Raw genomic sequence first — 12,835 nt, 5'->3', positions numbered from 1 at the left:
TACGTGGATAGTTTCCTGGTCCAGAAGAGGCCCCCGGGCCACAGCTCTTGGAGCTGCACGGCGCGGCCCAGGTTGCTTTTGATCTGGGCCAGCTGCAAGTCCGACTCGGCGTCCAGTCGCTCGGCGTAGGGCAGCAGCTTGTTGTAGACGATCTCCTTCTGCGGGACGAAGCCCCGCGGGTCCGGCCGGGGGCGCCCGCCCGGCTCCAAAGGCTCCCCGCCGCCCGCCCGCTCGGCCGGCTCCATGAGCCCAGGGGCACCCCCCACCCGCTCCCACCCCAGCCCTCCCCGGTCCCCACCCCTCTCCGGGCTCCGCCTCCTCCGCGGTGGCGTCGCCCCACGGCCGCCGGCGACCCGTCGCCCTCGGTCCGACCGCTGGGTCCCCTGCCTCGGCCGGCGTGCTGCTAGCCCCTCACGCGATCCCCGGCTCGTTGGCGGCGGCAGAGGCCGCTCTGCCCGCCCCGCACCGGCCCGGCTGGTGACGCTGCAGCTGCCGCGCCCGGAGGTTCCGGACAGGCCTAAGTCACTTCCGGGGCGGGGTGAGGCGGTAGCGTCGGAGGAGCTGCGCGATGAGGAGGTCGGAGCGGCGGCTGCGGCGGGACCCCGGACGGCCGCGCCTCCCTCCCGTGGGCCGGCTAGGAACCCCCATCGCGGCCTCACCGGCCGAGCGCGAGGCTGCCCGCCGCTGCCGAATCCCAAGCTACTGTCCTTCCTTGTCTGGGCTCGCGCCTACCTGCGGTTGCCCTCAGGAGTTACTTGCCGTGGCCTCCGGCAAAGCAGCCGGCCTAGTCCCGACTCCGAGCTTACGGAAAGCCCTAGGTACTCTGTGTATTCATCCCACTTGTTACTACAGAGCTTTCACTCTCCCTCTAATCCCTCATCTTTCAGGTCCAGAGAAGTGAACAGTTACCCATTCAACAAGTATTAATTGGGTTGTTACATGTATCAGCTTCTTTTCGGGCCCTTGAGACCGAAAGAGCACGTGATTTCTGCCCTCCAATGTTTCACAGTCCAGAGGACCTGTAGACTAGGAAATAACCAATTAGAAGACAATGCCCGTAATTGTTAGGTAAGTACAGGATGCTTGTCTTGGGAACACCTCCAGTGGAGTTCAAACTGGAGGGGCTTCAGGTGGTATACTAGAAATGATACAGAAAGATGAGTTTAAAGGTTGACTGCACAGTTTGTTAGGAAAAGAGGAGGGAGAATATGTACTCCAACTGAAGGAACAACTCAGGCTGCACCCACATGCACTCTAGGAATTAAAAGTTCAGAATGGGTGAAGATTGCTTTCAAGACAGGGGAGTGGAGAATTGAGACTTAGAAGGAAATGCTAGGGAGTTTTTAGAGCTTTAAACTAGAGGCAACAAGAAACAAAGATTTCAAGCATAGGAGTGGCATGATACAATTTACATTTTTGAAGAATAACTCTGGGTTTGTATGAAGAATGGATCAGAACAGACAAGGCTTGAAAACTGGAGGCCCCCTAAGAAGATGTGACATAATAATGGCCTGGATGTCAGTTGAAATGATTTGAGAGCTATTTCATTAAGTAGAATGACCTGGATGTGGTAGTCGATTAAATATGAAGAAACCGAGGGAAGAAACCTGATGATGTCAGATACTGGCTTGGGAAGCTGGGTAGACAGTGGTCCTTCATTGAGACGAACAACAGCAGAAACAGCTTTGTAGGTAGAATTCCTAAGGGATGGGAAAGTGTTTTGGTGTATAAATCAGGGGGGGTGATCTAAACTAGAATATAGATTGCCATATAGGTGGATTGGAGGGTGTAAATCTGGGGAGAGAAAATCCTGGGGCAAAATACCTCTAAAAACCAAAATCAATCAAAGGGAGAAATAAAGTTTAAAACCCATTTATTGCTTACAAACTTCAGTCCGGGACTTTCTCTCTTTCCTGCTCCAGCAGAAGCAAAACCAGCCCTCCCCCTCACCTCTCAGGTACAGATAAGCCCTCCTTGCCCAGATAATTACCCATCGATATGGAGATGAACTTCTCTCCATCCCTGAGGAATGATGCAAATGCACTAAAGACATACTTCTTTCCACCTCTGAATGCCCATTGATATGCATATGTACTAAAGCCAGGCGAGGTGTTCTGGAAATGTTATAATTTTACCCACAGAGAGAATGATATATATGGTACTGGTAAAGATAAACTAAGACGTATTAAAATGTTCAAGTTAATTTGAGCAAAAAAATCCATTAGAATTGGGTACCAGCAAGCCAGAAGTAGTTAGGACCCCCAACAGGAGCCAGGGAAAGACAGTGAAAAGTAAAGACAGGATTGTTTGATTGGCTATAACTTAAAGCCCAGTTGGCTGTTTGCGACTGGTTGTTTAACATTTAAAGTTTTAACCTTTTTTCACACTCAGATTTTGTTTTGCTTCAGGAGGCAGCCAAGGCATTAGAGCCACCTAATGGCCTTGTTTAATTAGCTTAGCAGTATGGAAAGGATAGGGCCCTTGACCAATCTCTGAGGGACCCCATATTGAAGGGAGAACAGAGACACGACAAAGAATACTCACAAGAAGCAGTCAGAGAGGTAGGAGTTCTAGGTAAGTGGGCATTCCTATAAGCAAAGTGTTTCAGATGGAAGAAGTGGTCAACGTACAAAAGGTGGTTAACAGGTTAAATGAAATGAGACCTAAGAAGGGTTTATTGGAGTCATTGATGAGGCAGATAAGAACACTCCTTGGTATAAAGGATGGAAACCAAATTACAATTATGAAGGACAAATGGGAGGTAAAAAGAGGTAGCAAAAGTGGATAATCTTTTTTAAAAGTTTGGGTGGGAAGAACAGGAGAGAGACAAGAAGGTAGTTGGAATAACAAGAGGAATTTTTGAAGGTGGGCTGTCTTAAATACTGAAGAGAAGTAGAGAGAGGTTGAAGATGAGTTGGGTGAGGATGACCCAGAGTGGGAGACAATGCAAGAACTGGCCCTCAGCAGTAAGCTAGAACAGTGCTTTCTTTGTCTGAAGACGAAAGCAGGGGAGGATAGGTGCAAAGGAAGAAAGGTTGGCAGATTTGATGGCTGGTAATTGGAGAAGTTCTTTGTGATGGTTTATTTTTCTTCTCATGAATCAAGAGAATGAGAATGATGGGCAGATGTAGTTTGTAGATTTAAGGAGATTGGAGAAGGTTTAGAATAGTCTCAAAATTCAGGAAACTGATTAGAGGACCATTAGAACTGCTCAGCAGGTAAGGCTGGAAGCATGAATTACCTAACATCTGCAAAATTTAGTGATTTTCTCCAATAATGTTCAGCAGCCCAGGATTGTATGTATGATATAACAGAATGACAAAGGAGCAAGTGGATGTTACGTATGTTGTAGTAGTGATGGTTAGTAGTGTTGGTACCATTTGTTGAGCACTTACTTCAGCCAGGGATTTATCTACATTATCTCATTGAATTTTCTGAGTAGAGATCATTGAGTTGAGAATATTTGAAAGAGAGTGGTTAATATTGAAATTGGTTGCCATCTAAGTGAAGAGAGAAGAGGGCTAGTAGGCAGAGAGGAGAGAGGTCAAGGGACTGAGACCCTGAAGAGAAACAAGAACGGTATGAAAGGATTCACTTGAGCAAGGGATCTGGAAGAACAGGAATGACTGAATTTAAGATTTCAAAGCAGTTCCAGGTGATTTTCTAGTCATTTTACCTGGGAACTGATGTCTGACCTGGAAAAGTCAAAAGAATTATTGGCACAAAAGAAGTGAAGTCTCTTTCTATTGTTCTATGTGAAGTTTAATAGAAAACACTATTGAAACCCCTTCAGGTGAGAAAGTTGGGAGACCTTTAGCTTCTCTGTGGAACCTAGTCTACTCATCATTGGAGAATATAGTGTGGGGTCATTTTTCTCTTTTCGTACCAACTCCCAAGCATTCTTTTTCCCCTAGAGCTCAGGATACTCTGCCAAAGGATAATAGCCCATTAGGCTTTCGGTCAGACAGGGAAGGAGATACTGATTTCTTACTGGACCCCTGGAGGAAGCAGACTATAATCACCCTTCTTGGAAGACCTAGAATGTGCAATAGCCCTTCATGAAAAATATTCTGAAGAGAGATTTCTCTTCAAGATGGAGGGATTGGCAGGGATAATTACTGATCAAATATTTATGTCTTTGATATATTTATTGATCCACTATGTTATAATCCACTTATTAGTAGAGAACAAAAATGGCAGATTGTTAGTTTCATGCCTTCCCCTGCCTTAGTGGTTTCCATGTTATGATGCTAGGGATATATTAACAAGTGGATTACTCTCTCTTGTCAGACCATAATCTTTAGAGGTATTTGAATTATATTAGAATTAAATATCCAGGCTTCTGCTGTGTTGCAGTTATTAAAAACACAACAATATTGGATCTGAGAAATAAGGGGTTTTTTTTAGTTCCTATATGATTTATAAGTTTTGAATTTTTCATATAAAACCTTTTTGATTCAGCCATTGTATCTACTTCATTTTGTTAAACTAGAGTATATTTGGAGTCCAGTTTTTAATAGGAAGGAAATTAGAGCTACAGTAATGAATCAGCAGTTATTTTACAGTTTTTCTCTTTGCCAGGCATTTTGCCATTTCACTACAATGCAGCTAGATCTAGGCTTTTAAAAAATTTCTTGAAGGGGATTTGTGTTTCTTAAAGTATTCATATCTTTCATCAATCATGCAAAACTTTTAACTATTTTCACAAGTTTTTGTTCCTGTCCTGTCCTGTTGAATTTCCATTAGACATATGTTGTACCTTCGGATTCTAATCTCCATATGTCTTACTTATATTTTGCAAGTCTTTCATCTTCCTACCTCATTCTGGATAATGTTATTAGATCTTATCATCTAATTATGTTATTATTAGATCTATGCTTTTTCAGGCATTTGTGTGAACATAATTTCAGCTTCTCTGGGATAAATGCCCAGGAGTGTAATTACTAAGTTGTGCTGGGTTGCATGTTTAGTTTTGTAAATTAAAAAACCACCAAACTCACAAAAGTAAATTTGAAATGGGTCAAAGACCTGAATATAAGTTATGAAACTATAAAACTCTTAGAAAACACATAGGCAAAAATCTCTTGGACATAAACATGAGTGACTTCTTCATGAACATATCTCCCCAGGCAAGGGAAACAAAAGCAAAAATGAACAAGTGGGACTATATCAAACAAAAAAGCTTCTGTACAGCAAAGGACACCATCAGTAGAACAAAAAGGCATCCTACAGTATGGCAGAATATATTCATAAATGACAGATCTGATAAAGGGTTGACATCCAAAATATATAAAGAGTTCATATACCTCAACAAACAAAAAAGCAAATAAGCCAATTAAAAAATGGGCAGAGGAGCTGAACAGACAGTTCTCCAAAGAAGAAATTCAGATGGCCAATAGACACATGAAAAGATGCTCCACATTGCTAATTATCAGAGAAATGCAAATTATAACTACAGTGAGATATCACCTAACACCAGTAAGGATCGCCACCATCCAAAAGACAAACAACAACAAATGTTGGCGAGGTTGCGGAGAAAAGGGAACCCTCCTACACTGCTGGTGGGAATGTAAATTAGTTCAACCATTGTGGAAAGCAGTATGGAGGTTCCTAAAAAACTCAAAAAGAAATACCATTTGGCCCAGGAATTCCACTTCTAGGAATTTACCCTAAGAATACAGCAGCCCAGTTTGAAAAAGACAGACGCACCCCTATGTTTATCACAGCACTATTTACAATAGCCAAGAAATGGAAACAACCTAAGTGTCCATCAGTAGATGAATGGATAAAGAAGATGTGGTACATATACACAACGAAATATTATTCAACCATAAGAAGAAAACAAATCCTACCATTTGCAACAACATGGATGGAGCTAGAGGGTATTATGTTCACTGAAATAAGCCAGGTGGAAAAAGACAAGTATCAAATGATTTCACTCATATGTGGAGTATAAGAACAAAGAAGAAACTGAAGGAGCGAAACAGCAGACTCATAGAACCCAAGAATGGACTAACAATTACCAAAGGGAAAGGGGCTGGGTGGGAAGGGAGGGAGAAGGGGAAAAAAAGGGGGCAATACTATTAGCAGACATAGTTGGGGGCACAGGGAGGGCTGTACAACACAGAGAAGACAAATAGTGATTCTATAGAATCTTACTATGATGATGGACAGTGACTGTAATGGAATATGTGGGGGGTCTTGATGATGGGGTGAGTCTAATAAGCATAATGTTCCTCATGTAATTGTAGATTAATCATACCAAAAAAAACCCCCACCAAACTGCTTTCTGGAGTCACTGTATCATTTTACATTTTCACCAGCAATCTATAAGTAATTCAGTTACTTTGCATCCTTGGCAACATTTAGTGTTGTCACTACTATTTATTTTAACGATTTTGTTAAGTGTGTAGTGAAATCTCATTGTGGATTTAATTTGTGCTTCCCTAATGGTGAATAATGTTGACCATGTTTTCGTGTGCTTATTTGCAATCTACATTTCCTCTTTGGTGAAATGTCTGCTTATGTTTTTTGCCTGCTTTGAAATTGGATTGCTTGTTTTTTCCATGGTGGAGTTCTCAGAGTTCTTTATATATTCCACGTACTATTCCTTTGTCAGATATGTGACTTGTAAATATTTTCTCGTTTGTCACTTGTCTTTTCATGTTTTCAACAGGGCCTTTTGTACAGAAAAAAGGTTTTAATTTTGATGAGGTCTAATTTGCCAAATTTTCCTTTTGTGGGTCAAACTCTTGATTTCAGATCTAAGAACTCTGCTAGTCCTAGATTCAAAGATTTTGTTTTCTTAAAGTTTTATAGCTTTATGTTTTCATTTAAACCTATGATCCATTTTTAGTTAATTTCTGTATGAGGTGTGACATTTAGGTCAAGATTCATATTTTTGCCTATGAATGTCCAATTAAGTTTTAAATAACATACTTGATAGTACAACATGGAGAATACTGTTAATGATTCTGTAACATCTTACTACATTGATAGATACTGACCACACTAGAGGAGGAGAGGATTTAATAATATGGATAACTGTTGAACCGCTGTGTTTTATATTTGAAACCAACATAAGGTTATTTATTAATGATACTTTAATTAAAAAAAATAACACCACTTGAAGGCTACCAAGTGTCCAGTCAAAGGAGCAGTGTTCCAAACCCAGTTATTTTACCTCACAGTCTTTACTCAAACATGCAGTGCAAAGGCACATAATAGCACCGTTCATTCTTATGATTGACTGTAAGCCAATACTTGAATGAAAAGACATATCTCTCAAGAACAAAGAAGAAGTTTTATGGACAGTTCTTACATCCATAACTAGTGATACAAAGAATACATTTGACTAATTCTGCTAAAAATACACCTAATTATTCAGAACACTTACAATAGTGGGCATATGAAATTGTTTTTGGCTACTCAGCATCTAAATACACTTGCTAGATTTGGGAAACTCCTTATCTAGGTCTTGTGGGAAGTAGGCTCCCACCTCTAATTTCAGAAGCCCAAGGGGTGAGTTGATTACTGACAATAAAGATTACTGGTATGCCAAGAACCTTCACTGGTACATTAGTGGTTTAAAGAGTTCCTACGCCCAGAGTTTCTGACTCAGTAGGTGTGGAGTGAGGCCTAATAATTTGCATTTCTAAAAAATTCCCAGCTGATTCCGATGCTGCTCTTCAAGGGACCTCATCATTTGATCTTCCTCAAAGTTGGTGTGATTTTATAGTTCTCTCTAGCACAACTGTTGGTTAATGTTTCATTGTTTGAATACACCACAATTTGCTTACCCATTTATCTGTTGGTGGATATTCCGGTTATTTCCAGTTTCTAGTTATTATAAATAAAACTGCTATGGGTATTAATATATAAGTCTTTGTATAGATATGTATTTCCTTTTCTCTCAAATAAATACCTGGAAGAAGTATGGCCGGATCATATGGTTGGTATATGTATTACATTTAAGAAACTTCAAGATATTTTCCAATGTTATTATTCCATTTTACATTTTTTACCAACAGTGTATGAGAGTTCTAGTTGCTCCACATTCTTGCCTATTTATTACAGTCAGTCTTTTTAACTTTACCCTTTCTAGTAGGAGTATAGTAGAATCTCAGTATGCTTCCAGTTTGCATTCTAATAACTACTAATGATGAGCATCTTTTTTAGTGCTTACTTAGTATGCATATATCTTTCTTGGTGAAATGTCTATTAAAATCTTTTATCTCCTTTTAGGGCCTTACTTGTTTTCTTATTATTGAGTTTTGAGATTTCTTTATATATTGTAGGGATAAATCCTGAATCATTATGCAATTTGCAAATATTTTCTTCCAGTCTGGCTCTTTTTTTATCATTCTCTTAATAGGTAGAGTTATTTTTGCAGAAATTATCAAGAGCCTCATTAATTCTCATAATGACTTTCCTTAATTTCTTGATATTCAAATTATTCCTTTTTGAAGCTCATTCTTTTTCTATTACCTCTGATTCTATTATTAACCGGTATAACTACAGAGCTTTACTTGCCAAAAGCATTATGTGTTTTTTAAAGAGCTCTCTAATATCACTTTAATCAACTTCATGAAATCTTGCAACTGTTGCAAAATCTTCAAATTCTTTTTTGATTCATTTGATTCAGGTGTTTACCACAGTTTGAAAATTCAAACCAATGAGAATGTCAACTGAGGGGCAACTGAATGAGATATGGTGGGGAAGGTAAGTACTAATGTTTTATATGGAAAAATATGTGAGATGGGACTCATTTTATAAATCATCCATTCATTAGAGAACATTATTATGACTTTTTGCTTCTATAGGCCCACACAGATTTGTATTATAAATACTCAAAAACAAGGCCATGCCAGAAAAGACTCCTTCTCTTAATATTCATCTCATATCTTGAACCCCACCTACTCATTCTGCTCCAGGTACTCTGACCTTTCAGTTTCTTGATCAAGCCAAGCTTTTCTCACAATGCAAGGGCACCTACTCTTTCTTCTAATATACTAGGTAGACAAAGAACTTAAATTTACTCAATAAATGCAGTGTAAACCAAACAAGTTTTTAATCAGGAAAATGACATCATCTGATTTAAACTTTCAAATAATTGCTCTCTTAGTGGAGATTATATGCAAGTAAGAATGGAAGTAGGGAGACAGATTAGGAGGCTGTTTCAGAAGTCCAGTGAGAGATGATGATGGCTTATGTCAGGGTGTGATAGTGAAAAGTAGTCAGATTTGAGAAATATTTTGGAGGTAAAACTAACAAGATTTGATGATAGATGTGGTGTGAGATAAAGAGTCATAAATGACTCCCAGATTTCTGCCTTTGATAAAAGCATGTATGGTAGAGTCATCCATTGAGATGGGGAAAACAGAAGGTAGGATCAGGTTTGGGAGACAGCAATTATGAATTCCAATCTAGCCATATTAGTTTGCCTACAAGATTCAAATAGGCTTTTGGATATCAATTTATAGAGTGAGTGGTAGGAATTAGACTAGAGATATGAATTTGGAAGTTGTCAGCATATAGATGACATATTTAATATTAAGGGGCCAAATAAGATAACCTAGAAAACAGTATAGTTAGAAAAGAGAATAAAACCTTGAGACTCCCAAGTGGAACAGAGCAGGAGAAACCAACAAAGAAGTCTGAGAAAAGGAAAACCAGGATCAACATACAGTTATACTCATGGTTGAGATTTATCATTGTAGTACAGTCACATAGCACTGGATCATAAGAAGAAAAGGTGCAGGTGGGGTCCAGAGGAATGCATGGACAGTGTTCCTTATGCCCTGTTCATCCCATGAGCTGTCTTCCTCCAGCAATGAAAATGCAGCAACATGTGTGTGATGTTTTTGCATAGGGAACCTGATTAGAGACTCATTGCACAATGTTTTTATCGGGATCTAGTCATATAGGCACCCTCTGCTTACAAAATTCCAGATTCCTAGAAGAAAAGCAGGTGTTCAGCATTAACCACATTGTTTTTACAGTCTAGGCACAGGGAGCCATCGTTATTAATTAGGAAACAATGGTTACGCTCCTGAAAATCAAGTTCTCAAATGCTAGTCAAGAGCCAGCCTTGTAAGCCTGAGCAATCCCAGGCCTGCTATTTCAACTCTTTTCATTTATTTATTTATTATTTAATTGAAGTATGGTTGATATTCAATATTATCTTATTTTCAAGTATACAACATAGTACATTGACAGTTACCAACATTATTAAATGCTCACCCCAATAATAGTAGTTACTACTGGTCAACACAGAAATATGGTACAGTATTATTGACTATATTCTCTATGCTGTTCTTTTATCCCCATGACTAATTTATATTATAATTGATATATTGTGCCTTTTTATCCCCTGTACCTATTTCACTCAAGTACCCTAGCCTTGGTAACTACCAGTCTCTTCTGGGTGTCTCTAAGTCTACTGGTGTTTTGTTCCTTTGTTTTGTTTTATCTTTTTATATTCCACATATAAGTGAAATCTTACAATATTTGTCTTTCTCTGTCTGGCTTATTTCACATAGCATAATACCCTCTAGATCCATCCATGTTGCAAATGGCAAGGTTTCTTTCTTTTTATGGTTGAATAATATTCCATTATATGCGTGTACCACATTTTCTTTATCCATTCATCTATTGATAGACCCTGCAGCTGCTTCCATACCATGGCTACTGTAAATAATGCATCAATAAACATAAGGGTGCATATACTAGTAATTGGCCTCTTCAGATTTTCTGTTTCTTCCTGGGTCAGTCTTGGAAGATTGTATGTTTCTATGAACTTATCCATTTCTTCTAGGTTGTCCAGTTTATTGGCATATGACTTTTCATAGAATTCTCTTATAGTTCTTTGAATTTCTGTGCTGTTTATAACATCTTTTTTTGTTTTGATTTTGTTTAGTTGTGTCCTCTCTCTTTTTTTCTTGGTAAGTCTGGTTAAGAGTTTGTCTATTTTGTTTATCTTGTTGAAGAAATAGCCCTTGTTTTCATCGACTTTTTCTATTTTCTTAGTCTGTATTTTATTTATTTATGCTCTGATTTTTATTATGTCCATCCTTCAGCTAACTTTGGGCTTCTTTATTCTTCTTTTTCTAGTTCCTTTAGTTGTAAGATTGGATCATTTATTTCAGATTGTTCTTGTTGCTTGAGGTAGGCCTGTATTGCTATAAACTTCCCTCTTAGAACTGCTTTTGCTAAAACCCACATATTTTGAATTGTTGTGTTTCTGTTTTCATTTGTCTCCATGTATTGTTTGATTTCCTCTTTGATGTGTTCATTGTTCCATTAGAGGCATGTTGTTTTGCTTCCACATGTTTGTTTTTTCCAGGTTTTTTCTTGTAATTGATTTCTAGTTTCATACCATTGTGATCTGAAAGGTATGCTTGATACAATTTCAGTCTTCTTAAATTTATTGAGACATGTTTTGTGTCCTAACCTGTGATCTATTCTGGAGAATGTTCCATTTGCACTTGAAAAAATGTGTACTCGGCTGCTTTTGGGTGGAATGTTCTGTATATATCTGTTTAAGTCCATCTGGTCTAATGTGTTGTTCGGTGCCACTGTTTCCTTATTTATTTTCTATCTGGATGATCTACCCATCGATATAAGTGAGGTGTTAAGGTCCCCCACTATTATGCACTGTCAGTTTTTCCCTTTAGGTCTATTAGTGTTTGCTTTATATATTTAGTTGCTCCCATTTTGGTTGCATCAATATTTATAATTGTTATAGCCTCTTGTTGGACTCTGCTATATTAGCACTTTACTGCAGAGAATGGCATCCCAGAAGCTAAGAGAGGAGAATGCTCTCAGGGAGAGAGATAATCCTGAAGAATCAAGTAAGATAAGGACCAAAGTGGCCAATGGATTTCGCAATATAGTGGTCATTGCTGACTTTGACATACACAATTTCAGAGGCATGGTGGGACAGAGAAGCTGGATTTGGGAGGAGGATTCAAGAATGACTTATTGGTGAGCAAGTGCAGGCAGTGTACAGAGACAGGATACTTCACAAAGTTTTCTGTGAGAAGAAGCAAAAGAAGGAAAGATAGATTGAAGAGGATATTAGTCAAGAACAGGTTTATTACAGATGAGCAATAATAGCACATGTTTGTTTGGAATCAGAATAATTCATGAGAAAGGGAGAGATGATGATGTCGAGAGAGGGATTGCATCCATAGCAGCAGGGAAGTGATGGGAGAAGATACACTCCCTCCACTGAAACAGGAGGGAAGAAGGAGAAAATGTACAGATGCAGGTAGAATTGTAGATTTGGGAAACAGAAGCTGAGCAACTTCTGATAGCTTCTATTTTCTCAGAGAAGTTTGAGGCAATATTCTCAGCTGAGAGTAAGGAGTTGTGGAAAAGATATGAAAGATATGAGGAAAAACTAGAAAGTTGGGAATTTATAGAATCAGGTAGAAAGCAATTTGGGAAAAGGAGTGTGTAAGTTGGGGAGTTGGCAGGAGAGAGGTCATGCTAGGGGTTAAGGAGGACTGTGGAATTATTTTCTTAGTGTTTTATTAATGAAAGGCAGTAATTTGAATTTATATCATTGAAATGTTTCAACTTCTTCCAAGATTTACCTCAAAAGGAAACTTTGCATTGGGTAGCAGTTAAAAATAGGAATGAAATCATTGGGTGTTCAGTCTAATTGTTCTTTATTAGCTCAAAACTACTTTAGTGTGACAGTTTAATTTCCAGAGCACTCTATTACTAAACAACTGAAACTCAAGGGCCAATTAATCTTTCCAGCCTAACACACACACAAAATATACCTCTAACATTATGCTATAACTTCCTCCATCAAAAAAAGCAGGAA

General features: G+C 39.0%; 2 protein-coding genes across 10 annotated transcripts in view; one reads left to right on the top strand and one right to left on the bottom strand.

Moving 5' to 3' along the window:
- Positions 1-273, bottom strand: part of PSME4 (proteasome activator subunit 4) — a 105,808-nt gene extending 105,535 nt beyond the window's left edge. For all 5 annotated transcript variants that reach the window (XM_036991368.2, XM_036991369.2, XM_073213278.1 and 2 more), the window contains exon 1: positions 4-273. In XM_036991368.2, the coding sequence (XP_036847263.1) occupies positions 4-245 (242 nt within the window). In that variant the 5' untranslated portion in view covers positions 246-273. The remainder of the gene's footprint in view (positions 1-3) is intronic.
- LOC118967062 (uncharacterized) overlaps positions 1-12,835 on the top strand; it is a 35,439-nt gene that overhangs the window by 6,212 nt on the left and 16,392 nt on the right. For 2 of the 5 annotated variants that reach the window (XM_073213290.1, XM_073213283.1), the window contains exons 1-2: positions 289-818; positions 8,645-8,721. The gene's annotated coding sequence lies outside the window, so the exon portion shown is untranslated. Of the gene's footprint in view, positions 1-277; positions 1,069-8,644; positions 8,722-12,835 lie in introns of those variants that run through there. The other 3 variants (XM_073213286.1, XR_012121302.1, XM_073213294.1) reach the window with 3 other exon arrangements.

Source organism: Manis javanica, chromosome 1, assembly GCF_040802235.1.
Source record: "Manis javanica isolate MJ-LG chromosome 1, MJ_LKY, whole genome shotgun sequence".
Lineage (NCBI taxonomy): Eukaryota > Metazoa > Chordata > Mammalia > Pholidota > Manidae > Manis > Manis javanica.
This window is presented reverse-complemented; position numbering and strand designations above follow the sequence as displayed.